Source organism: Brachyhypopomus gauderio, unplaced genomic scaffold, assembly GCF_052324685.1.
Source record: "Brachyhypopomus gauderio isolate BG-103 unplaced genomic scaffold, BGAUD_0.2 sc82, whole genome shotgun sequence".
Taxonomy (NCBI): domain Eukaryota; kingdom Metazoa; phylum Chordata; class Actinopteri; order Gymnotiformes; family Hypopomidae; genus Brachyhypopomus; species Brachyhypopomus gauderio.
The window spans coordinates 910380-937267 of NW_027506903.1; the positions used below are offsets into that span (position 1 = coordinate 910380).

At 44.2% G+C, this 26888-nt stretch overlaps 3 protein-coding genes across 11 annotated transcripts in view; all 3 read left to right on the forward strand.

Moving 5' to 3' along the window:
• Positions 1-4543: 4543 nt before the first annotated feature.
• rx2 (retinal homeobox gene 2) lies at positions 4544-7050 on the forward strand. The gene is made up of 3 exons (XM_076991394.1): positions 4544-4826; positions 5984-6231; positions 6604-7050. Exons 1-3 carry the CDS (start codon positions 4544-4546, stop codon positions 7045-7047), a joined length of 975 nt encoding a protein of 324 aa, XP_076847509.1. The 3' UTR covers positions 7048-7050.
• Positions 7051-13655: 6605 nt separating this feature from the next.
• Positions 13656-17980, forward strand: calr3b (calreticulin 3b). Its single transcript, XM_076991347.1, has 9 exons — positions 13656-13848; positions 14594-14695; positions 14810-15013; positions 15131-15225; positions 15381-15590; positions 15901-16014; positions 16106-16249; positions 16373-16465; positions 16637-17980. Exons 1-9 carry the CDS (start codon positions 13752-13754, stop codon positions 16844-16846), a joined length of 1269 nt encoding a protein of 422 aa, XP_076847462.1. The 5' UTR covers positions 13656-13751; the 3' UTR covers positions 16847-17980.
• Positions 17981-19451: 1471 nt separating this feature from the next.
• The window catches only part of eps15l1b (epidermal growth factor receptor pathway substrate 15-like 1b), a 16485-nt gene continuing 9048 nt past the window's right edge, over positions 19452-26888 (forward strand). For 8 of the 9 annotated variants that reach the window (XM_076991469.1, XM_076991471.1, XM_076991472.1 and 5 more), the window contains exons 1-18: positions 19452-19515; positions 20176-20217; positions 20309-20398; positions 20663-20710; positions 20895-20996; positions 21227-21289; positions 21416-21541; positions 21632-21691; positions 21980-22354; positions 23656-23816; positions 24111-24270; positions 24611-24676; positions 25051-25136; positions 25561-25633; positions 25768-25929; positions 26038-26235; positions 26364-26558; positions 26788-26887. In XM_076991469.1, coding sequence (XP_076847584.1) covers positions 19489-19515; positions 20176-20217; positions 20309-20398; positions 20663-20710; positions 20895-20996; positions 21227-21289; positions 21416-21541; positions 21632-21691; positions 21980-22354; positions 23656-23816; positions 24111-24270; positions 24611-24676; positions 25051-25136; positions 25561-25633; positions 25768-25929; positions 26038-26235; positions 26364-26558; positions 26788-26887 — 2134 coding nt within the window. In that variant the 5' untranslated portion in view covers positions 19452-19488. The remainder of the gene's footprint in view (positions 19516-20175; positions 20218-20308; positions 20399-20662; positions 20711-20894; positions 20997-21226; positions 21290-21415; positions 21542-21631; positions 21692-21979; positions 22355-23655; positions 23817-24110; positions 24271-24610; positions 24677-25050; positions 25137-25560; positions 25634-25767; positions 25930-26037; positions 26236-26363; positions 26559-26787; position 26888) is intronic. The other variant, XM_076991467.1, reaches the window with a different exon arrangement.

The window sequence follows — 26888 nt, forward strand, 5'->3', positions numbered from 1 at the left end:
GAACCATTTAAAATGTTTCTTGCAGTTAATTTTTTTCATGTTTGACCAAAGTTGTGAACCTATTGTTTTTGTAAGTTTTCAACACATCCCTAGTCAATATGGGGGGGGGGGGGGGGTGTAGGGGGGGCGCAAAAATATTCTCATCTACTAAAGGGGGGCACGGCAGAAAAAGTTTGGGAACCACTGGGTTAAGTGTTACGACAAGAGAACTCTATAGACTTGTGTAACATATAGAGTGATTCAGTATTGGTTACAGCAACAAATGCACTACAAACAGCATTGAGCACTGACCGGTTTGTTTTTCTTCTTCAGGTGTTGAATAAATCATAAACCATGTTAAAATCTCCTGCCCAAATCTTGTGGATGTGTCCCTCTAGTGGTCAACTACAGCAACTACAATCTGTGCAGACTACTCATAGTATCGCTTTACTGATAAGATCGTATTCTTTACCTTTTGCTTTCTCTTCGTCACTTTCTCATGGGATCTTGGTGTTTTTTGACATTATTTAGAGATTGATGGATGAATAAAAGATTTTACATGACAATGTCACAGCTTATCTTTTGTGATTTATTATGAAATAAGGTAGGTCACAATGTAAGCCAGATCAATAATCATGTCCCCCCATTAAATCATTAAAACCATAAAAAGTGGATCTCATTGTTTTGTGAGTAGGTAAACTTTAGAGATTCACACACACACACACACACACACACACACACACACACACACACACACACACACACACACACACACACACACACACACACACACACACACACACACACACACACACACACACACACACACACACTTTAACAGTGTAATATTATATACTTTATATATATAAGTTTCCTGTAGTCTCTCCAGACAGGAGGTGCAGTGCAGGTTGTTTGGCCGACAGGCGTCCGTTAATCTCAAGGTGAAGAGTGTGTGTGAGGGGTGTGTGGTCAGCTGGGGTTTCTTCTGCCAGCATAAGCAACAGATTACACCTTCAGCTACAGTGTTCTCTGGGCCTCGTCGTCATTAACCCGCCTAAAATTATCAGGCCAAATAATGAACTCTTTGCAACATGAAGCAGCTTAAACAAACCCCCAAATAGATTCTAATGTTTCCTAGCAGAAGGAAACATTATTGTACTGATTTCGTTCTTTAAGATGCAAACTTTAAAAATTTTCCCTAAAATACCACAAATACTAAAACATAATTTTAAAATCTGTGTTGAGGCATAGCTGAATACTAATCATAGCCAAATATTAATCTAGTTGCTCTTTCAGTTGTTAAAAACTATCTGTCCACATACTTCGTCAGTTGAGAAAGGAATTAGGGATTCCTCCATCTGAAATCCCCTGTGCACCTGACTCCCTGACCCAGACTGTTCCAGCATGAGCTGCAAGCACTGATCTGGGACCAGGCTGGTACCACTCTGACATGTCCTGAACCAAAGCAAACCTGACTTGGGACCTGCGCACCACTCCACCTCCTCTCTCCTCCCTCCCGGCCCCTTGACCCCCCCCCCCCCCCCCAAACACCTCCCCCCTCCCACCTCCACCCCCCCGGCTCCCCCCCGGTAAGCTGACACAGCGCCTTCCTGTGTTAGCTGCTTGGCCGCTAATAGGATCAGAGGGACTTAAATTGCCATCTGATAAATCTAAGAGGCTTGACAACTGCACAGCACCATCTTAACCAATTTGTACTCAATTAGGATAATGAAGAAACAAGCGAGGGAGGACAGCCTTAATATATTAATGTGATAAAATGATTAATATCTTCTCCTGTGCTGATGTCCGTGCTGCAGCGGAGGAAGAGTCAGGATGGTGATCTGTCTGATAGGGCAAACGACCCGGTTCATTAGTTCATTAGTTCATTACAGGCATTACAGGTTACGTGATAACTCACCATGATAGGGTAATGCACATTAGTGTATATTGTATATATATGATGTGCTCTTTAAATGAATTGTAAAAAAATCTGAATTGATAAAGCAACAACATTTTGCTTCTGTCATTTTTGAACATGGAGGGAGGAGAGGATTGTGTGTGAAACATCTCAGACGAAGGGAGAACTCGTGGACGGAGGCAGAACTCGTGGACGGAGGCAGAACTCCTGGATGTCCTGGTGTGAAATGTAAGAATTTCACTCTGTAAAGGAAAAGGCAACATTCTGAAAGAACGAGAGAGCAGGTGAGGTGAGATTTAGGTTCTGGGTCTCTGATCATCTCTGCTCAATGTGGCTCTACAGTCTATTAATACCAGTGCGAAGTGTGAAGATGAAGAGGAGATTGTCACGGCCTGTTGTGCTTCTGTGCTCTGCAGAAACCTGCTGGAGAAACAACAACCGTGCTCCATAAACCAATAAACAGTAGTTATGTTACTTTCGACTATTTCGAATAGAATTTTTTTGTTGTGAAGGGTTCTTCTGAAGGGTTCTTCTGAAGGTTTCTTCTGAAGGTTTCTTCTGAAGGTTTCTTCTGGAGGGTTCTTCCTCTAGTGCTTATGGCGTTTTGTAAACGTGACATCTGTTGTAAAAAGCATAGTACAAATACATTTGAACGGCCCTTCATTTATGAAAATGGCCCTCAGTGTCTGCTATGGCACACATCTTCACAGAGATCCGCTGTGGTTGTTTTGGGCTACTTGCCAATAAAAGTTCAAGGAATGTGTTTTATTACAGATAAGTGAATGTAGGTTTAAGTTGCTCACTTTCTATGGTGCACTGTTGGGGAACATTGATCATCAGTTGCCGTTAACGACAGGGGAAGAAATATCTTAATACATGTGTTCTCTTTGTTGTAATGGGGGATTAGGGGACACTTCCAATGGGACGCCATTGTCATCTAAACAAAAGTGTTTTGAAAGAAAGTTGTGTCTGTGCACTGGCAGCATCATTAGTGGAGTCCTCCCTCTGTGACTACACCATGTCCACCGTTTAGGGCAATTACTCCAACCGAGAGCGGCTGTCAATCATTCTTAAAGGGGAAGGATTCCGATTAATAAACCTCTTAAGTCTTTTTCTTTCCTACTTCCACTCTCTTCTCCTAGCGCATGCTGCTGAGATGGCACGGCCATAAGGTTCAGAACTCCCTCTGCGCTTTGCGGACACGACGTTTCAGGACGCTTCACAGGTGGGTTTGAGCGCTGGGGCGAGTGTGAGCGGTTAATGTCTCCTTAATATCCGCCAACGCTAAGTGAGAGTGGCACCCAAGCCCAGAGTACCCGGCAGGGGCCAGAGAAGAAGACGTGAAGTGTGGACTACCTAGGGTGGGGAAAAGGTATGTGAAATACTTTACTTGTCTTTTTCAAATATTCTTCTATTTTAATGGCTTGCATTGATTTATTTTAAATGGCTTTTAAGAAAAAAAATTCAGTTCTATTCAAGTGCAGCAGTGGGTTGTAAAAAACCGCCTGAAGATAATAATTACAGGGAGGCTTGCGTGTAATGTGCCTTGAATGTTAGTGTAAAGACTATAAATCAAATGTTAATATAATTCACATTTTGTCATGTGGACACAACAATTGAAAATTTTATTCTGAGCTGTTCACTGAACTTTAATGGATGACACCATATATGTAGATTTTACAGTGTTCAGTGTTAATTTCATGTAGATGTTGACTTTATCTAGGATAAAGATGCTCATATTGTTGGGGAACTTAATGACTCAAAATATTTAAAAAATGAGGGTTACATACAACCACGGACGTAATTTGGGGGTGAGGGGGGGCTTTCAAAAGCCGGTTTTGGTCCCCCCCAGTTTTTACGGTTAAAACCAAATATTTAAATAGCGACGAATCTATGTCCCCCCCACTTTTGAAATCAAAATTACGTCCATGCATACAACATACCCTGAATGTAACACACGAGCTCACCCTCAAAGACAGAAAAACTCCATGCACCTGTTGTCTTTCATAAAAACCAGTGAAGCATGGGGAATGAGGAGATCGAGAGCTATATCTTCTCATTACACAGAGGATTTGGGGAACGCATTGCACCAGCAGTTAAACTTAGGAAACTTAGGAAGACTAAACAGAGCTAGTCTTACCTCACCATCTCAGTCTAAAGAACTTCCAACAACAGTTCTTTTCATTCAAGTCATAAGTCAGCATAAGATACTGCTCAAAACGTATGGCCATTAGGACTAGAATTGCATTCTGTGGTTTATTAAACAGCCACATTGTCACCACCTATAAATGATCAAGGAATCAAGAGATATTTAATGTCTTGAATTATTAAAATGAATTGTATGTGCAGCTTGAAATATGACCACTCAAAATATCAAGAAAACATCATTTGTCTGTCATGCATGGTTTGGAACTTTCTGGATTATCTCATATCATAATAGGTCATCACTTCATTTATACCTCTTTCTTCTTTCAAACAGGACACTGAACATTTTTTCCTTCCTTTTTTATCTAGTATTTTTTTTTTCAGCCAATCACATTCTTTCTTCCCCAATCCTGATTGGATACTTCTTTAAATAACTGATTCCAGTCTGGACATACCCTCACATTGGCCGTTCTGAGGACCCGTGTGAGAAGAGGCCCTCGAATGCATTTGTCGCTGGACACCACAAATATGGCAGATGACAGCTGCCTCTCGATGGACAACTACCACGACCTGAGTAAAGGGGGTGGACTGGTAGGTCACGTCCACAGCATCGACGTCATTCTGGGCTTCAGTAAGGAGCAAGACCTCCTGCTCAATCCCATGGACCCTGTCGGGGGTCATAACGTGGATGAAGACGAGCTGGATGACCAGGGAACGCAGGAGACCCCCGAGCTTTATGCTCACCTGCCAAGCCTGACTGACAGCTCGCAGCCGGCCAATCATGGTGAGGATCCCGCCCCTCCACCCTTCACTCTCATCTACAGTTTAATTAAGAACACCATGAACTCAGAAAGCTCTGCATAATCAATTATAATAAAATAAAATAAAAACATTCTTGACAACATTATTATTTTTAATTAATGGCAACGCATGCAATTACACTGCACTTTTCATTCACAAAAGCAATTGAATCAAATTACAAGAGTGCATTTTTCTTCCTACTGAGCCCAAGATTATCTTTCACCAGAGGACTGGAGAGACTGCAGTACTGTGGTGACATTAACAGAGACTCTTCAGAACCTCCTCTCACGGCCTTAAGTGCTGATATTTTAAGTACTAATATTTATTATCTAGACACAAGTTAATCCACAAAAAGGACAGACATTAGCCGAAAGCAAACACTCTATGCATTTGCTATTAACACATAATGGGAGTTTTTGTCTATGACAAAACGATGCAATTCACACAAATGTTATAGAAACAGCTTCCACCGCTGCTCACACGCACACGAGCCGATGCTAAAGGACCCTAGCTCCACAAGACTCATGGATGGTCATCCCCTGCTATGAAATATGGCTTGTTTCACCATTTATCTCATTCTCTAACATGAAAATCGATGTTTCTGGCCAAGCGACCCACCTCCATGGAAACAAAGAGACCAAAGGAGGTTTAAAAGCAGTTGGATTAAGCAGCCATGTGAGGCTATGTGAGGTTTAGCAGCTTTAATGGGTGGCATCTGTTTGTGTGTTGAAGGATTACTGACAGGACGGGCAAAGATGTGATGGAAGTCACTGGTGTCTTCTTGGACCTTGTGTTAAATTCAACAATAGGATCCTACAAGCTATATGGTGCTTTCTATACAGACAATACATGGATCCTGGTGATTATAGCCCTTCTCTCAGACTCAGGGTCTGCTTGTACTGCCATCAAAATAAATAAAACACATTTATCTAAAAAAAAAAAAGCCTTTTACAACCTAATGATATGCCACCTTATAACAAGAGTAGATTAAAAAGGAATAAAAAATAATAATAATTCAATAGATGTTATAATAACTGAGTCTGATTGCTACCTCTCAAGAGCTCAGGAGAGGTCAGGCCTGCTGAGATCTAAAGATTGCATCAGAATAAGACTCACTTATCCATGTGTCCCTCTCTAAAGAGACAGGACTCTTCTCCACTGCTGAGTGTGATGGGGATCTTCACCAAGGTGGTGTGGAGAGTGACAGCAGGTCCTCCGGACCTCCTGAGGAAGACCAGCCCAAGAAGAAACACCGGCGCAACCGAACCACCTTCACCACCTACCAGCTGCACGAGCTGGAACGGGCCTTCGAGAGGTCTCACTACCCCGACGTCTACAGCCGGGAGGAGCTGGCCATGAAAGTCAATCTTCCAGAAGTGCGAGTCCAGGTAGGCCTAGAGTCGTATGTTGGCGGGAGCAAGAGTGTATGGGTAATGTAGTTTATGATGATCATTAATATGGTTAATTCCTTTGATGGATCAGGGGACAATGGTTATTGTTAATTTGACTCCATTGTTGACGTAGGGTTTCCCTGTATGGGGTTTAGGTTCAACTGAGTCAGCTGCACATTGTAATGGTGTTAAACTGAATAGTTAATGTGTTAAGCAGAAGCAGTGTAAACAGTGAAGCTTTGTTGTAGAAGCTTTGCTTAATTGACAGTTTAAAGCCCTCTTATTCAAACAGGTTTGGGCTGCATTTAGTGCTGGACTTAGCACAAGCTTCCGAGCCGAGGTCTTCACTACTCTTCTGCTACTCTTCAGGTTTGGTTCCAGAACCGGCGTGCAAAATGGCGGCGTCAGGAGAAGATGGACTCCAGCAGTGTGAAGCTCCACGACTCACCCATGCTGTCCTTCAACCGGCCTCCCGTGGCCTCCAACATGGGTCCCATGAGCAGCCCCTTGCCCTTTGATCCCTGGCTCTCCTCCCCACTCTCCAACACGACACCTATACATAACATCCCAGGCTTTATAGGCCCAGGCCAAAGCCTGCAGCCGGCCTATCCCAGCCACCCAGGGTTCCTCAGCTCCTCTCCGGGCATGGTGCAGAGCATGCAGCCCATGCTTCCTCCGCCATACCAGTGCCCACAACCCTTCAACGACAAGTGTCCCGTGGAGGACGTGGGACGTACCTCCAGCATTGCGGCTCTCAGGATGAAGGCCAAGGAACACGTCCAGTCAATGGAAAAAACGTGGCAGCCGATGTGACTGCAAGAACTGGACTTTGTGGTTGAGTGAGTACTGGAATATGGGAACACTGCAGAACTTTCCAGAACCTGTTAGCAGGTGACAAATACGTCGGTCATTATCAGTGCTATATGAGGAAACTCTTTGGATTTTAAACATCACTCTAAAGCCATGGACCCCCATTGCCCAGATAACAGAAACTCTCTATTGCATATCTTTAATTAAAGACTCGATATCAGTTGCACTTCAACAAAGACTGAAATGTCATCATGCATTTTTAGAGCAACAATATTTTGGAATTGATTGATTTGTACTCGTTGTGTGCTGTCTTTAAATATCCTCAGCAAAATATACTGTATCGTTACGCATTTTAATGACCCTAACTGTTGTGCGTCAGGCGTCTGCTTTCAAAGCAGTAGCATTTTTATACTCTTTACACTCTACACACACATGAACTTTATGAGAAATAAGGAATTCTGGAATCTTGCCAGGTATTTCTGGGAAGGTAGCCTGCAGCTATGAAGTCACTGAGCTCCTTAAGATCTTTGGGTGCCGCCAGGAACCTCGACCGATTAGATGGAGGAAGCTAAGCGAATCAGGTATCAGGTCTGGCATGGCCACTAAATTAGACTTACCACCTAATTAGCAGCATTTATACAGGTTAATGCTTGCTCAGAATTAACCATCAGGCGTCCTTCTTAGCTGGTATCTGGCACATGGCCTGTAGGTTCTTTACTCCTGTCCAGACAACCACAAACACACCTTATTTGCCAAGTCCTGACAGCTCATCCTCTAAGAAAACACACGAGAGGTTTCCACTATGGATCAGACTGGGAACAACTGCATTATGTCACGATACAGAGTGTCTCAAAGTCACATACGGTTGGTTCGGGCTACACGCTGAACGTTGCCTTCAGCTAGCGTTGGTGTTTTTTTTTAGGTGTTTGCCCATATCAGCCCAGTTTCCAGCACTGTGTGCAGTGCGAGGTGTGGTCCAATTCATGTTTTCTGTAAGAGAATAAATGTCCAAGGCTGGAGGCAAATCCATGAGATTACTACAGGTCAGGACGTGTTTAACATCATGCGGTGCAGACTCACACACCAACGCCGAAGCTAAAGTGAGGTTTGGATTCGGCAGTTAACATTTCAAATTGCGATTTGTGACTGCGACATTAATTTTCCCATGATTCTGCATTTCGAAGAGGCCCGTACGTCTGCGGGCAGTGCTGGTGGAAAGGGCATGAGGTTAGTGTCCGATTGTGTGGCTGTCATAGCGAGTGCACATGGAGATGTGGACAGAGAGTCATTGAGTGTGACCAACTCCCCTTCTGTTCATTCATTAATCAACATTATTGATTGGGCCCTTTTCGTCAGAACAGACAAAGTCTAGATGAATAAACGTTGCTTCTCTGTATCAGCTATGACACTTCGCATGCAGAAGCACTCGGTGAAGAAAGCGTGCAAGTTTAACAGACAAATGAACTGAGTCTTATTGGTGACTCTATCTTGATAGTAAGAATTAAACATAATGTCTGGGTAACTCGAATGACTGTTCTGATCGAATAGATGTACTTAAAGAAGAAAGATGCTCATAAATGAAGGATACAAATCCATATAAAATAAATCCCAATTCTGAACTGAAAAACTATTCTGAACTGCAAAACTATAATGAGCTACAACAATGATAATGGCTCATTAAAGTAACACTATACAAACGCTTAAACTGTAAGGTGATTGTTTCATAAAATAAATGTTATTTAATCATGTATCATTTTGAATTTTGTGCTGATATTTATACACAACCCTGGCCAACAATGTTTGTGTAACTGAATGCATCTTTACATACATACATACAAATATCATTTTAATAACTGTGTGAAACATTCCATCTTTATTGGTTATTCTGACACCTAAACAGGTTAGTTAATTATAATTGCTCATTTTCAAGTTCTTTTAAGAATATAGTTCTAAGATTCTAATTTTTTGCGGAATAACAATAAAGATTGAAGTTTGTGACTGATAAGCTTAATTCAGGTTTATAGGTATATCCCACAGAGTACAAAACCTGCTGTAACACCTATGAAATCTTTTTGAAAGACTTTAAAATACTTTTATTATTTAATTATCTCAATCTCACAAACAAATGCATAAAGAAATGACAGTTACTAACTGAGCTTTTATTTTGTCGAGCTGTAAACCATGCAACATTATTATCATGAATACACTTGATCCTGTACCCTGTACCCACAGCCCAGGATAAACAAGAAAAGAAATCAACTGAAAAGTCCTGGTCAAACACTGGTTGCACCATGCTGTGCCCCCAAACACACACACATTTAAAGCCCCTTTGTTTAACACCAAGGCTGTCTAGGGCCCCATTCTGCTCTTCATTAAGCCTGATGGGGTGGGTGGTTGACCTGGTCTTGCCCAACACCGCGTGCACGCTCCTGCCGGCTCCTGGATGTCAGCCAGACCGTTAGTCAGATGATTCTCCAGTCCATCAGCCTTCCCCAGGGGAGACAGGGCGGCGAGGGACAGAGAGCTGTGGTCCCCTGGCAGGCCAACCTCAAAACCACCCACCGGCTCTCACTGGAGCGTCTCTTTCATGCTACGTCTCCAACTTTGTTAAAAAAAAAGAAAAGAAAATGAATATGGCTCTCTGACACATCTGATTCAAAGCAGGTGGGAGAATGAATGTGACAGAGCTCTTTCAGATTGGAACAGTGTGTCCTCGTGGTCTACGCTGACACCAGCCAGCAATCCAGACTTTAAAACTGCAAGTTTTATTGCGCACTGACAACTTTGCAAGAAGATACAGTTGGTTAAGGCGGTGACTATGAGAAGGGGAAGTGTTTGTAGCATTCTTTATGCTTTTAAATGTGTTTTTCATTATTACACTGAAGATAATTTAAGTAGCTATTGGCACACCAACCCTCTGCCAGACTGTGGACAGCAGATGGAAATCAGAACTTTGTGTGAGAGAGACCACTGATGGCTCTCGAGGTTATAGTGTCATGACCGGGTCGGGGCAGAATGATACTCAGGACCAGTACTGCTAACTGCTAATGCTAACCAGCGAGCATTACTCCTCCTTCACTTGCAGTAACACAATGTTTAAGTTCAAAAGCATAACCTTACATAACACTTCAGACGTGCCAACTTCAAAATTCTGTTCTAGTTTTTGCAGTCCTCTACTTCCGTGCATGAACAGGACTTCAGGTCCTGATGGGTAGTGAGGAACTGATCGCGTGTGCTCATTTGGTCCCCAGACTGCGGTTAACTTGCTCATTAGGAGGTATTGAGGGGTTTATGGTTACAATAACACTAGAACTGGTGATCCTGAGCATTATTAATGGTGCCAGTGGGGCTTGCAGTGACTGGGGAGGCCACTATTGTATCAGTTGTGGAATAAGCTTCTTACAAAGTGAGCTTGGAGGAGGGGCGGGTCTGGTTTGGAGGGGGGCGGGCCTGGTTTGGAGAGGGGCGGGGCTGAGACACCACATCTCATTGTTGAGTCTTCTGAAGGTGTCGTGGGCTTAGTTCAACACTGGAGAAGGAGAGCTTAGTTGACAACCCCAATGACAGGTCTGTGATCTGATGGCCCCCAAGCTGGTTTATTGCTATGGCAAGTTAACTAGGTCTTTATGTAATATCTAATGTACTGGTACACAGCCCCGTCGACAGGGGGGGACAACCGGGTCTGTTGTCCCGGGCCCCAGCGCCAGGGGGGCCCATCAAAGAGCCCAGCAATTTATTTTTATTTAAAGTCTATAATTATAAATAATCTTGAAATCTTTCATTACTATAACTTTCTTTACTCAAAATAAGCTAAATGGCTAAAATATATGTTTTTTTCTTACCTATCTGCATATTTTCCATTAAGTGCATACACCCCCGCCTCACACTGAAAAATGGTTCGATCCAGCACCGGCTGGTACCCGCCCAACAGCGGGAAATACAGTGGTGGATCGTTAAAGTAAAGTAAATACAGAAATCTGGAGCGCAGAAAAGAAAGGAAAAACATTCACCTGACGAATTTTAATGTTGCATTGTGTTCCAGGTTTGAATAATGCTGAAATTTAGGCTAAAGTACTTGAAAATGCTTGAAATTGTAACTACTTCGTTTCACAACAAATAGCTGTCTGACTGAACAGTTCCTGGATTACGTTTTTGTAATTCCAGGACAAAACATGAGAGACCGTGAAGACGTTAAGATTGGGTGTTTTGAAAATAAACAACCATTAAATAATGTGATAAAAAGCGAATTATTTCGAATCATTTCGAGTATATTTAACTTAATTAAAAATTTTTTTTTTTAAGTTTAACGTGCTGGGAAATATTGAAATGGACCTTTAAAGTGCCGTACAAGTGCTTTAATTCCACCTTTTAAAGGTGTATGAACCCTGCAAACGTGACTTTGTTCATTGCGCTGAAGCGCGGCGCGCGCAAAGTTACAAAATTCGAGAGGTGCACGACCTCGCGAATCGACAGCGCGTGAGGCCCGGTGGCGGTGCCATTGCGATTACGTCAAGTATAAACCAGTAAGCTGTCAGAAACAGCTTTGATGTGTGGCTATATTATATACTACAGAGGAAATTCAAATTACGTTATCGGGGGGGGGGGGGGTGTTTGGCACATGAAACTTTCTTGTCCCGGGCCCCAGCAAGACTGTCAACGGGCCTGCTGGTACATATAAACGTTTTGACATGTGAAACTATCAGGAAACAAACAGAATTAAATGGGTTTTATTTTACTGATTCTTCATGTAAAACCATGAAGACTTGTTCATTTTTTGTTTCTTTACCATTATTCGTATTATTCCATATTTTTTATGGAAAATTGTTCGAATTTTTAAACCCAAGAACAACACTAACCGATAAGCGTTTTTTTCATTGTGTACTTTTTTGTTCTTTATTTGCCTTGCAGTTAGAATAAAGTATGTGATGCGGTCGGAAGATCCGACTCATCACCAACCGCAGGTTACCAACCCCGAGACAAGTAATGACAATCTTTTATATTATTATGGACTACAGTTTGATATGCATGTGTACTGAATGTATGATGACGGCCGTCGAATGTGTGGAGCGTATGTGTGATCGTTGTGTGAAGGTGCTGTGATTTTAGATTACCGGAGTCGGGAGAGAGGGGGCGTGACCCGCACCTGCTGGGGGAGGAGCCTATGATTTAAAAGGCGTGCAAGAGAACCCGCAGGGGGAGGGAGCACCCGGGCTATGGCGTTGCGTCGGGCCTGACGCTGTTGACTTTGTAGTTGTTTGTAAAGAAAATAAAGTGTGAGAAAAGAAAGAAACGGAGTCCTGAGTCCTCTAAAACTTTATTCCCAAGTGCCTCCATACCGCTACTGGCTCACTCTACCACAAAGTATTACTGCAGATTACTAAATGGACTTGCATCGAATTTAGATACTGCGTAATAAAATCAAAGTTTGTTTAATGTACTGAATAAACATCATGCTTTATACACACGAAAGTCACAGACCTTCACAGCTATCTTGAACCGCTTGAACATATGCACGTGAAGCGGTGGCGACACCTAGAGATGGAAATGTGAAATACATCTTTCTCTGTTAATGCAATGAATGCCTACAATAAAAGAATAATAGTGGATATGTGTGTGTGTCACGGTAGTGTTAGAGGATAGAGGATATCTGCGCCGTAGAGTTTAGTATTTCTATTGATCAAACGTGGTTGGGAATGTAGATCGATGTTCAGTTGACTTACTGGACCCGGAATTAAAACTGCTACAGGACTGTAGTCTAACTCCTGAACCACACACCCTACGACTTATCTATTAGCTTTTTAGTTTTTCACCAGTAAGATATTTGAACTTTTCCAAGAAAAACTGACAAACCTAAGAACAGCTGTTGTCTGAGATTAAACCACGCGGGGGAAACGTTGTTATCGAGATAAGACATTTTGATCGTTGTAGATAAAGTAAAAACTGCATTACAGCAAAATATCTAATCCTGTCATTACGAGCGCTGATTACCGCAGTGAGTCGCGTAAAGTGGACACGATAACCCTTGGTGGTAAATCAGACCTGTTTTAACAAAGTTAACCAACTAAAGTACTATTTTTGGAACATTTGAACAGTAAATATTCCAATTGAGTATATTCTGAGTATTTCTCAGCAAAGACAGAAATGCTTTGTACAGTCTTTAAACGTTGGCCAGCAAAATGATGGTCAGTTATGTTTTTGATCTTTCCCAGTGGAAAAATATTAATTGACCATCACATACGCAACACGACACTTCTAAAGTAGTATATTATCACATAATATACAGAAATATATACACAGCATTTTTCCGTGCATTTAACCGCAAAACCTGCGTAGCTGAACTTGTTTTGAACAATAATTCAAAACAACAGATAGGCCAGCAAGAAAACATTTCAATCTATGATCAGACTTTTACGTTTCCTTATTTCTACAGCCATTAGACGTGAGAGAGCGAACCGATTCAGGAATCTCTCGTGAGGCGGATCCATATCCGGCGGAGGCGAGCCATGCGCTTCGTGGGTCCCTGCGATTGGTCCGCTGGTCGTCTCGTAAGCCAATGGGAGACAGACATCTGTTCGCCCACGCCCCTCTGGACCCGCCGAGAACCCGCACGCGCTCCGTCTTTAAGTGCCCGACGCGCTGGTGGTGCACGCGAGGAAAGGAGACCGGTGCAGATTTGCCAAGAATTATACAAAAAAAATAAGAAAAAAATGAAAACTTTTGCTTTGTTTACGATATTTTCGGTAGTTTTGTTAACATGTTTTGTCGACGCAAATGTGTACTTTAAAGAGCAGTTCCTGGACGGAGGTAAGTTGGCTGACATTCGTTGTAGAGGTGGAATTAATGGATTAATTAGGTAATAAATGACAAACGCCAAATGTTTCAACCAGCTGGCTTCAGTGCAAATAGTTTAAGCATCCAAAATGGTGAAGTGTTGGCGATGCCCTTGTTTTTGTGCTTTAGGTGTTTCGTTGCTTTTGAGCAGTTATGCAGATCTGGCCTATTCCCCTAATGCAAACACAGTTTGGCTTTTTGCAAACGTCTTCATCTTCATCGTTGATGTTTTTACAAAAGTGTCTCATGAGACGTTCAGTCGATCAAGGAACTTTTATTTGTAAGCAAAATCCCCCAAATGGTCCGAAGAGGGTATTTGAACCAACTGGGAGGACGTGTAACGCCACTGTCCAAATATTGGGTCCTTCATTCTGGTGCAAAACGAAAGTGGAAAGTGTTTTACAGACGTTGTGCAGTAGGGCGCTTGTAAGAGGAGTGTGTCCGAGCAGGAAGCATTCAGATCTACTACCGCAGACAGGACAGCAGGAAGTAGACCCGGTGTTTGCTTAAAATCATGGCTGGAATGTCGTAAAACCTGCATAATTCACCGTCCTAATGTAGTTTTTGAGCAGCGCTCAAATCAAATAATTTTCATGATGATATATATGTAACAATGAATTACTTGAATACTGTTTCAGTGTCTTTCTTGTAACAGAGACCCTGTAATGACCTTGTTTTACTGAGATCATCTTCAGCTGTGTCCTGCCTTTTGTTTCAGATGCATGGAAGAGTCGGTGGGTGAACTCCGAGCACCGGTCTGAATATGGGCAGTTCAAACTTACTTATGGAAACTTCTACGGCGATGCAGAGATGGACAAAGGTTGAAGAACTTTTGATTAGCCACTGTTTAGACCAGTGTTGACGCGAACAAAGCAAATTAACATCTCCATGTTCTTGTCTAATGCACATTTTGTTCCCACGTTTGTCGCTTTAGGTCTGCAGACCAGCCAGGATGCTCGGTTCTACGCCGTGTCTGCCCGCTTCGAGCCCTTCAGCAACGAGGGGAAGACCCTGGTCATCCAGTTCACGGTCAAACACGAGCAGAAGATCGACTGTGGTGGCGGCTACATCAAGCTCTTCCCCGCTGACCTCGACCAGACCAACTTGCATGGCGACTCGCAGTACTACATCATGTTTGGTGAGTCGGTGCAGGGATGGTGTGCTCTGAGACTTTTATTTTGAAGGGGAGCTTGGCAAGGGGTTCTTTTTAAAAAAAAAAAACTTTTTTGATCCAATTGGTTGCTTATTTCCTCAGGGCCGGATATTTGTGGCTACAGCACCAAGAAAGTTCACGTCATCTTCAACTACAAAGGCAAGAACCACCTCATCAAGAAGGACATCAAGTGCAAAGTAAGTGTTGGTTTCATTTTGCAAACATCAGACTAACGTTAGCATCGTGTGAAGCCTAAGACACCGTTTATTTTGCGGAAGGCCATTGTATCTGCAGCTGTCCAATCACATCGTCCGATCTCAGCTTTTTTTTTTTTTTTTTTTCCCCCCACCAGGACGACGAGCTGACCCACTTGTACACGCTGATCCTGAACCCAGACCAGACCTATGAGGTGAAGATCGACAACGAGAAAGTGGAGTCCGGTTCCCTGGAGGAAGACTGGGACTTCCTGCCTGCGAAGAAGATCAAAGACCCCGAAGCCAAAAAGCCAGAGGACTGGGACGACCGCGCCAAGATTGATGACGAGACCGACACCAAGCCAGAGGTGTGACCCCTGTGGCTCCGCCCCCTCACCCCTCATGTTCACACCCTAATTTGGGACGGGACCTTCCACACTCCTCCATTAACTGAACTTTTAGTTTTAAGACAATGTACTACTTGGACCTATTGAACACCATTCAATTGCACATTTATCTCATTTGGAATGCATTTATTGTTATTCTCATTATCCATAGTGACTTCCAAAATGGTTGGAATAGGAAACGGATGTTTTGTGTGCTTGTACAATGTAGTTTTATGTAGTTCACAGGAAACTAATGGCTGCATGTAATAGATGTTTGTTACCCCCCCACCAGGGCTGGGACAAACCCGAGAACATTCCAGATCCCGACGCCAAGAAGCCCGAAGACTGGGACGAGGACATGGATGGGGAGTGGGAGCCCCCCGTCATCCCCAACCCAGAGTACAAGGTGCGGTCCACCGACGGCCCCCCCGAGTTTGACCCTGAGGGTTCACGCGTGTTGCGTCTGGACCGTATTTCTCACTCTTGCGTCCTTGCAGGGGGAGTGGAAGCCCAAGCAGATCGATAACCCCAACTACAAAGGTGCCTGGGTGCACCCCGAGATCGACAACCCAGAGTACAGTGCAGACGCTGAGATTTACAAGTATGACAACATCGGCGTCATTGGCCTGGATCTGTGGCAGGTGTGTGTTAGCAAGGGGCTGACGTTGCAAAACGTTCGTGTTGCGTCAGCTGAACAAGTGGCATCATGGGATTGGAGTTGCAAAGCGTGCATGTCGAACTAACCCCCTTCACGTTTCTTCCAGGTCAAGTCTGGCACCATTTTTGACAACTTCCTGATCACAGATGATGTGAAAACGGCAGAAGATTTTGGAAGTGAGACCTGGGGAGTTACTAAAGTAAGAGACGCTATCTGTTGGGGTTTCTGTGAAATTGCACCAACGCTGAGCGTCCTCGAGGCCCATGAGCTGCCTCAGTTCTCTTGAGTCCGTTGTCCAGTGTGTCTTCACGAACACAGATATCTCTAACCCTAAAGATGTATTTAAGAATGTCTGTCTCTCGCTCGGCAGGGCCCGGAGAAGAAAATGAAGGAAGAACAAGATGAAAAGAAACGCAAAGAGGAGGAGGAGAAGAATAAGGAGCAGGACACTGCAGTGGAGGAAGATGAGGATGAAGATGAGGAGGAGGAGGAAGATGAAGGGGATGAGGAGACAGCAGAGGAGACGGCTGGCGAGGGAGAGGACGAGGACGAGGAGTCCCTTCCTAAAGACGAGCTGTAAACCCTGAATTCATTCCTCCGTAGAACATCTGGCCTGCAGTCACCAACAGTGGGGTGGGTTTTGAGGGGTGGGGTCTGGTATGTGACTCTCTTCCAATTGGTTGGTTGGTTTGTAGGGACAGGAGAGAGAAACTGGTTTGAAATTGATACATTCTAGAAATAGAAATTTTTTGATGAGTCAAATTTTCCCATTGACTCATCAAAAAAAACTAATGATACCCCCTTTTCCCCCATCACTCAAACAGCTACTGAAACTTGCTGGTTACAACCGGTCTGGTCACTTTTCCCATCAGCTTTGCTTCAAATACTTCTTCTTTCATGCGTACACAGTACGCCCTTCACCAATGAGCAAGTCCTGCGTTTTTCAAGTTTAATACTAAGTACGTTGAAGTTACTGGTTAAATGCTGACTCATAATGCTCTCAGTCACGTCATGGTTCACACAAGTGGACAACGGGCAGTCCTGCGTTGTCCTGGCGATACCAGCCACGCAGGAGAGATTGAATGTTATGAACAAATGTTGATAATTCCCCTCGCAGTCACACGATTGAAATTTGTCAGGTTTGAGTATCAAACAGCAGTTGGTTGTACTGGAGCTAGTACGTCATTCCTGCCCCTTACCTCTTTAGGCACTGACTTTGGTTCTTGTATTTTCTTTTTGTCTCAAACTAAATTCCATTTTTCCAGGTCTATTTATTCAGCGGCTAACGTCTAGGTGTACAATTCGAATAAGATCTCGCACAGACGGTCCGCTAACTTATCTGTTCAGGGGGTGTACATGTTACATTTTTGTGTAAATGTGTATACCGAATACCATTCTTTTTCCTTCAGTAGGAAATAGTTTTTTGTTTTTTTTTTTTTTTTTTTCTCTTTCTTTTCCTTTACACACTGTGAACATGGTGATCAACATGCCCAGAATGGACTCGTCATTATTTGAACCAGCCCTGGTTACAGATCAGGGCCTGGTTTCCAGGAAGTGCCTCAGCACAGAGATCACGGTTAAAATGTCCATGCTGGCGTTACTCAATCTTCTAGGTGACTTTATGCTACGGTACTCTTGGGAAACGTGGCTTAGTCCTTGTGTCGGCGCATTGTAATTAATGCCAAATTTTTTAAATAAATGAATTTATTAAGGATTTTTGAGTGGAGCTGTGTTTATATTCCAGTGTGATTGGTCTCTTGTAGATGTAATGGCAGTGGCTTTTCAAAATGGGATTTTGTTTTATATCTATTGTGCAAATGTATAGAAATAATGAAATACTTTGCCCAGGCTTCAGTGCTCCATGACTGATATGGGCAATGAAGATAAAGCCATTTAATATCCATTTCTAAACATTAAATCAGATGTATAGTGTAGGCTTGTTTGGTACCACTCTGAATTTGAGACCGTTTCATGGGAGGTTTGCATTCTGATTGGTTCTTTCCGTGGTGTCTTAACTGGGGTGGGACCTTGATAAAGGAATGAACTGCTTGAAGGATGAAATCCAATCCTGGTTCGATTCGACAGGAAAATACTGGATGTTGGTAAAAGTTGCTTCCAGATTCACAATGACTGAAAAGCACTGAACAAAAGTGAGTGAGACTGACGTAAGTATATATGGTGTAAAAGTATGTCATGTAAAATGATCTAGAGTAAGTTAAGGCATCGCGCCACTGACCCAAGGTCAACCTTAACTTTTTTTAACTGGTTATGGCTGCAATTATGAAACATTTATACGACAATATCTGTTTCACTGCTGTAAGTTAATCAGATCACTCTCCACACAGAAACACTTCTCTACATCCCCAATGTTCAATTACACTGAAAGGCAGTTAAAGAAAAAAATTGCTTAGCTACGACCTCAAGCTTTTCGGAGGGGAGCGACAGGAATTTCTGGGATTTATTAACGTGTCACAGCTTGCACTTCTAGAGCTACTCCACAAGATGGAGACATTTTAAATGATATGAATAATATTTCGCCGAAGGTTGAATGATTTTCTCACTGATTCTTCTTCACGTCCTGATGCAACCGTTATACCGACACCTGGGTTACACCTGTTACTTTTGGGTGGTAAAAATGGACATATTGGCCATTTAAATAGCCTAAAATGACAATTTAGCCAAATTCTTAATTTACAAACAATCCTCTTGCAGCTACTTAAAGTTAAACTAACTTAGAGTTAAATGAGTTGCATGTAAATTGATTTGTGGATACGTAATAATTTAATAATTATTAGATTTAAGAAACGATTTCCAGTGTGTGTTTTGCTCTTTTCTCTTGATGGAAGTAAGTCTGAAATGCAGACGCGTGGATGCGTGAGCGCAATAAATCTCACGTCCTCATCCCAACCACAACACAGATAGAAACGGTGCGCTCTCTTTGAATTATAAAGTAATTTGCTACAACGCAACCACCATAAAACGTCTTCCCTTTTTTGAAATAACAATCAATCTAATCTTTATGGCAGTAACGATAAAAAAAAAAACTTATATAACAATCTCGGCGCATGATTGCTGGAAGTTTAACGTGCAAGATTACATGCTTACCAATACCACATTAAAAGCAACAGAGTTTATTCTGAGTATATATAAAAATACAAACATGAACACCTGCGGTGCGCGTGCAGGGAGCGCGTCCTGTGCACGCGGACATAAGCAGGAAACATGGCGGCGCTCACGTCCCTGACTCAGGTAGGGTAAACGGGTTTAAAAGTTTGTTTTACTGTCATATCTGCACCGGCCAAGTCCCTCGGTGTAGTTAGATTTATTGTACGCTCACGAATACGTCTTTACGGCCGTATAATGATGAGTATTGCTCACGACGCGAGGGCTTTTTACAGGCATAAGAGAAAGTAGCTAGCCGGCTAACGTTAGCGTTGTCACACTGAGTTGTCACTAGTTGACTGGCGAGACGGACAAGAGAGCAATAAACTATAATGTCATTTATTTTACAACAGTATCATTTCAGTAGTTTCAATTATAGCCATTAGTAATGTACTTTAAATGGTCTTGGTTTCATTTTGAACCTTTAAAAGGGTCTGTGTTCGCCCAGTCTCCCCGGATCACCTCCGTGTGTTCTTGACTCTCACTTCAGTTTTTGACAGGTCTCTGTAACGCAGGAGTTTAAACATTTTAAACCACTACATTTTCCTGCCATTTGTCCGACATTACGGGGAATTAAAGGTCTAATTTGAATATGTTGTGTTTTTCTATGTCTTTGTGAGCAATGTGTGTGAAGGTGAAGGGTGGACGTTTAACTTTTTTCCCTGTAAAATATTAAAAGTTAAATAATAATTCAATCTTTGCATTTCATGTCAGGTTTGCTGTAAGCACAGTTCTGTTTTTCTGTAGATATCAAATGGAAACCCTGCATATGAAAGCTTTTACAGACAGGTAAATCCACGCATCTCCTTGCTGTCCGTTGTCATTACTGTCCAGCTGAAAATGGCCAGACGCTGCATTTCATTCCGCTTGGTTGGTGCAGGTGGACCCAGCAAACACGGGCAAAGTCGGGGCAGCTGAAGCCGCCCAGTTCTTGAAGAAGTCGGGGCTGTCGGACAGCACCCTGAGCAAGGTCAGCGGAACCGGGGCATTCACAGGGATCAGCTCGTGGAGACACACACACACACACACACACACACACACACACACACACACACACACACACACACATAGGTTTACGTCATTTTGAAAATCATTACGCAATGAGAAGTACAGTCTGTAGTCGCTGATTTATCAACTGGTCTGCAATTGTCTCTCTCTCTCTCTCTCTCTCATTCTCTCTCTCTCTCTCTCATTCTCTCTCTCTCTCTCTCTCTCTCTCATTCTCTTCCTGTAGATTTGGGATTTGTCGGATCCAGAAAGAAAGGGCTACTTGGACAAGCGAGTAAATGGCATCCATTGTTTCATCTGACATTCCCGCACAGTGCTGCGTTCAGCTAGTTTTCTTTTGTCAATTTTTTTTTGTCTTTTGTCTCTTTGTTCTTTTCTTTTTTCTTTCAATTTGCATCAACCACATTTCACCCTCCCATCTTTTTGTTGGTTTCTATAAATTCATCCTGTCTTCCTAGGGTTTCTTCATTGCTCTAAGGCTGGTGGCTTCAGCACAGGGCGGAAGTGATATCAGTCTCAACAGTCTCACACAGACCACGTCTATACCTGCCCCTAAATTTGTGAGTTTTTCCGTAGGTTTATCGTGCCCTCAAACACCATTTGACCTTAAAACTGATGATAGAAAACCTGTTGAGGTGGTTGGTGAAGTAAAATCAAAATCCACGTGGCCAACCCACGTGTGACTCAATGAACACTGGTCATTAACTGGCTATACCCATCAGTGATGCCGTGAGATGACTTAAATATGTTTTGATGTTTTCGTGATCATGGCATGACTTGTGATTTACAGCGGGACACAGCCAGCCCGTCTCTCATAGCAACAGCTCAGAGTGACTCCAGTTGGGCACTCAAGGTAAGAGCGTTAAACGGTCTCACCTGGGTCTCACCTGGGTCTCACCTTGGTAATATGCTAGTTCTTTGTATCAGATGACTCATAGTGCTGCATTGCTGTTTGTCCCTCTGTCCTCTATGGCGGTAGTTCGATGACAAAGCTAAGTATGACGGCATATTTGAGAGTCTCTCTCCAGTCAACGGACTTCTTTCGGGAGATACGGTGAAACCGGTTCTCATCAACTCTAATCTGCCCCTGGATCTGCTTGGCAAGGCAAGTCCACTGTAGGAGTTCAGTAGAAGATAAAGCATTTATTTAGCAGATGTACATAATGCATCACACGTTAATGTTCTTTGCTTATAGATTTGGGAACTCAGTGACATTGATAAAGATGGACATTTGGACAAAGACGAGTTTGCAGTGGTGAGTTCAGTGTGTTTAAAACACACCGTACCTGCCGACATGCAACACTATGGCTCTCTTCATTGAAGTTATTTATGGCACAAGTTACACATAAACAAATTTGAATGCTTATGAAGTATAAATAATGTTGACAAAAACAATTATGCATTCAATTATAAGCATCCCCCTTCCCACAACAAAATCAAAACCAAAAAATCCAGAAAACTCGCACCATAGCCAGTTTGGCTTGTGGTGGTGATGATTATTAATAATAATAATAATAATAATAATAATAATAATTCCCCCCAGGCCATGCACCTTGTGTACCGGGCCCGAGAGAAGGAGCCCGTCCCCCCCACACTGCCTTTGGCCCTCATCCCTGCCTCCAAGCGGAAGAAGAGTGCGGGCGCGCTACCGGGCTCTGTGGCCGTGCTGCCCCCCAGCCCCTTCCTGCTGAAGGACACCCTGAGGTCCACGGGGTCGGTGAAGGACACCCTGAGGTCCACGGGGTCGGTGAAGGACACCCTGAGGTCCACGGGGTCGGTGAAGGACACCCTGAGGTCCACGGGGTCGGTGAAGGACACCCTGAGGTCCACCGGGCCTCTCAGCCAAAGCCCCCTCACCATCACCTCTGGCCTCTCACCGTCCAACTCCTTCAGGAGCACCAGCCCGGTACCACTACAGGTACACACACACACACACACACACACACACACACACACACACACACAGGAAATACCTTCTTCACCTAACGCGTTCCTGTCACCATCACCTGTACACAGTGGAAAGGGCTTGCTGACATTTTGACCCTAGCGGTTGTCATGATGAACAGAAGTAGTTAACCTGAACACCAGATGGTTAAACAAACGGGAAACAGATTAATACAAAAACGGCAACCGAAACCAGTCCACAACTCAAAGGCAGAAACTTAGCACAGTTAATAATCAGCAACAAGAAGGCTACGACTAGCTAACAGCAACAGGCTAGCGCTTGGGGAGGAAAAGATCAAGCTAACGTTCTCGAACAAAGATGGCAACTGTAACTACAGATTCATACAGGTCATCACACACCAGCTCGGGAACCAGAGAGGGAACTCGGAGACTTTGCAAAGACGGGTAGAAAAGGTCCGAAATACAGTAACGTGAGGCAATAGGGAAAGGGGGAGGGGGAGGGGTCAATATACGGGATTTAACAAAGTCAACAACAGAGGATTATGGGTGTTTGAGTGCAGTGGTAGGTGTGACGAGAGGAAACACTATTTTGTAGTGGTGTTCAAAGTCTCTTTGACTCTTTAGTTTACTGCTAAATACCTACAATGCATTGCGATTTGTTGTGCATGGACAAGGCACACTACCATTTATTGGGTGTGTACTATAATCCATTGCAGAGGTGTTTAATTTTAGAGGGGAAATCGTCTCTTTAGATGTAAACGTAGAGCAGCACCCCCCCACCTGAGTCGGAGGTGTCTTCCCACACGCTGCGTCCTCCTGTAAGACGTGCACACCCTGCTCTCATTACCACGTCACCGCTGGCCAATCCGGTCCAACCGCATTCCTCTAGGGCCTTGCAGTAGCCGTCACCACCGTCTGGTGTATTGCAACATCTCACTGGTTCCAGATCTTCTTCTCTTCGCTTCTACCTGCATGTTGTGTTATTTTTTCATTTGTCCAACTGGAGCTCGTCTGTGATTTAAACTGCAGGCTGAAGGATGTTGTATTAATTTCACTTTCCCATTCTGAATAATTTAAATATTCAAGATGTTCTGACCCAGCAAGGTGGAATAGGTCACTGGCAATAAGGGAAAACCAAGTTATTTTTTGCATATTTACAATGGCAATTGGAATAGTGTGTAAATAATGCTGAATGTGCAGAAATGTAATTACAATGATAATATCTGTACCTTGGAGGGTTAATTTAAAAGAAGGAAATATGAATATAAGTGCTGTATGAAAGATAAGTGTGTGTGTGTGTGTGTGTGTGTTTAGCCTGTCTCAGCAACCTGGGTGGTCCCTCTGGAGGACAGGACTCAGTATGAGGAGATCTTTGAGCTGGCGGACTCCGATTTCGACGGCATGGTGGGAGGGGGAGAAGTGAAAGACATCTTCATGAACTCAGGCCTACCCCAGACTGAGCTGGCACACATCTGGTGAGACGCTGGCATAGTACAGCAATTCCCCTCTGTTTCTGCAGCGCCATCTAGTGGCTGAACCCCGAATGGCGAACAAGGACCTTTGCCAAGCCGGTCAGATCTTGGTCAACGGCAGTTTGAAATGTTTATGCTTGTTTGTTTGAGGTTATTTAAATCTTGTCACCAGATCACAGACTGCTTGATCCAGAACTGTAATATATCAAACAAAGAACATGCATACTACACAGAAGCACAGTATCCAATATTTGTTCTCTCTCTCTCTCTCTCTCTCTCTCTCTCTTGCATCCGTAGGTCCCTAGCAGACACTAAATCTGTAGGTAAACTCACAAAGGAGCAGTTCTGTCTGGCTATGCACCTCATGCAGCTGAAGATGAAGGGTGTTGACCCCCCCCAGAGCCTGACTGCTGAGATGATCCCCCCCTCAGAGAGAAACTCCACCACTGCCAATGCTGTGAGGGCACACACACACACACGCACAGATAGAGGCCTGTTTTTCAAATCAGATGCTGCTATTCATTTCATAGTAATGGTTGAGTTTCGTAGTAATGGTTGAGACATTTGCATGTGACTTTTCATAAATTTGTTTATCTTACACATGCAGTAGGTCAGTAGGTCATGCTGTTTAGAAAGTACAAATGATCCTCTTGCTTTATTCTCTTATGGTCAAAGAGGTGAGAGTTTTATGAAATAGTTTGTGTTGCTCAAACAATGTATTCTTAATCATCGTATTTCCTTCTTCCTCTTTCCTACTTCTCTCCATCTCTTTCTCTCTCTCTCTCTCTCGCCCTTAGGCAATCTCAGCAGAATTCCCATCATCACTAGGATTTGAATTTACTGGACTGACTAGCACCCCCAGGGTAAGTGATGCTAAACTTCCCCCCTTTTTCAGCATCTCTCTGCTGAAATGCCCCCAAAGGTTTGGCCTTCCTCAGGCAGGACGACACCTCACAGATCTGAGCAGTGTGTTCCTGCTTGGTTGGACAGCCTGCAGCTAAACTAGCTCTGTACCCACAGCCTAAACCTGGTCTAACGAACACCTCACCTCCAGTGAAGTTCTGCCCAATACTGCCTCCTAGTGTTTACTCAGATGCACTGCAGTGTTTTGTCATGTTTATTCCACACTCTTGGGGATCACATAACTGTTTGGGTTGTTGGGGACCGTTGTCATGGGCTTGCCCCTGCCTACCTCGTCTGTCCGGGCCAGTGGTGACCCGTCCATCTGTCTGTGTAGGACACCGGCAGCTCCGTCAGCCCTGCGGAAATGACCGGAATCAAGGAGCTCGATGACATTAACAAGGACATCTCTCAGCTGCAGAGGTAAGACAAGTCTGGTCTATATGGAAGTTAAAATGATGTGTGATAAAGGTATGATCGGGTTTTACCCGCGTCTTCACTGCGGAGAGCGCCCTCTAGTGGCCATGCCCTTATTAATGAAACCGCAATATAAATGCGTTATATTTTAAAGGCCTATAAAAGTTTAAGCACACGCAAAAGCTTCATGTGTTGTCGAAGCTTTTTGCGATGGTGCAGAGCAACACACCTGTAGTGTAGTTTCTTCAGTCAACTCAACAGTAGAAAGACCTTCATTAAGACGTATTGCTTTATTAATCGGGTGTCCAGTTTCTTGTTCTCAGATAGGTTATTAGTTAGCCGTCATGAAATGTGAGCTTTTCTGTTTACTTAATCATGTGACTGTGTGTGTGTGTGTGTGTGTGTGTGTGTGTGTGTGTGGAACTGGTAGTGAGAAGCGTAGCTTGGAGCAGGAGATCAGGCAGAAGGAAGATGCCTTACGACAGAAGAACGGTGAAGTTCAGGTGAGGGTGTCGCTCAACCCAGATACTATTACACTGTCTGCTTTATTATTGCATAGGAATACTGAGGGTGTGTGTGTGTGATGGGTGGTGTGTGTGTGTGTGTGTGTGTGTGTGTGTGTGTGTGGGTGGTGCAGGGCATGCACGGTGAGGTGGAGCGGGAGAACAGTGGGGTGCAGGACCTGGAGCAGCAGAGACGGAGCGCACAGGAGCGTCTGCAGGAGATGGAGCAGCAGAGGAACAAACTGGAGGAGCTGGTGAAGGACGGCAAGAAGAAGTGTGAGGAGGAGAACAGCCGGGTGAGAGAGAGAGAGAGAGAGAGAGAGAGAGAGAGGGAGGGAGAGAGAGAGAGAGGGGGAGAGGGAGACTGGGGACTGATCTCTGTGTGTGTGTGTGTGCGCGCACAGATCTCCTCTCTGCAGGCGCAGATCCTGTCCCAGGAGGTGGACCATCAGGCCCAGGAGAAGGAGGTGAGCCGGGTCCGAACAGACCTGTACTGCCTGGAGCAGGAGGAGCAGCGTCTGGAGGACGGCGTCCGCGCCAGCAAGGCCAAGCTGGAGAGCATCCTGAAACTCCTACGCACCTCGCAGGACGAGATGGATGAGGTCTCACACACACACACACACACACACACACACACACACACACACACCCGCCTGCACGGAGCGCCGTCCGCCATCACGTCTCGCTCGTCCAGAGACGACGACCCTGACCCGGTCTCTGCTCTCGGCAGACACGCGAGGAGATCTCCCAGATCCAGGAGGCGCAGAAGGATCTGAACAGGGCCATCGAACGCTTCGACAAGGTCCTGGGCAGCGGCAGCTCCCTCAGCCTGGCCGAGATCGAGCAGCTCCTGGCGGAGGAGGACGAGACGACGGCGTCGGGCTCCACCACGGTTAGAACTGGAGCTGGAGTCCCCGTGCAGAAGGTCAGTGTTCGCATGAGCTCCTGGGGTTCCGTTGTGAATAACTCTGCCGAATAAGTCAGACCTACGAGCGCTCACGCCGGGCTCGCCGCACCTGCTCTGGCCTCTCGTGAGCCGGAAACGAGCCGGAACCGAGCTCATGTCACGGTGATGATATTTGTGCCCCCACACCCACTGAGAGAACAAACACGGTGTGTGAAGAGCGTGTGAATGGTGTGTGTGTGTGTTTCAGAACTCCTCGTTCAGATCCCGGCTGGCCGTGTTCAGTGCTAATGCCACCAAGGATCCGTTTCAGACCGAGGATCCCTTCAAAAGTGATCCCTTCAATAAAGG

Excerpts from the sequence above, each read along its gene's own strand:
- rx2 (XM_076991394.1), top strand. The coding sequence starts at position 4,544 with ATGCATTTGTCGCTGGACACCACAAATATGGCAGATGACAGCTGCCTC. Across the intron at positions 4,827-5,983 it reads CTCGCAGCCGGCCAATCATG|AGACAGGACTCTTCTCCACT; the intron begins GTGAGGATCCCG and ends CCCTCTCTAAAG. Across the intron at positions 6,232-6,603 it reads TTCCAGAAGTGCGAGTCCAG|GTTTGGTTCCAGAACCGGCG; the intron begins GTAGGCCTAGAG and ends GCTACTCTTCAG.
- calr3b (XM_076991347.1), top strand. The coding sequence starts at position 13,752 with ATGAAAACTTTTGCTTTGTTTACGATATTTTCGGTAGTTTTGTTAACA. Across the intron at positions 15,014-15,130 it reads GCAGTACTACATCATGTTTG|GGCCGGATATTTGTGGCTAC; the intron begins GTGAGTCGGTGC and ends TTATTTCCTCAG. Across the intron at positions 15,591-15,900 it reads AGACCGACACCAAGCCAGAG|GGCTGGGACAAACCCGAGAA; the intron begins GTGTGACCCCTG and ends CCCCCCCACCAG.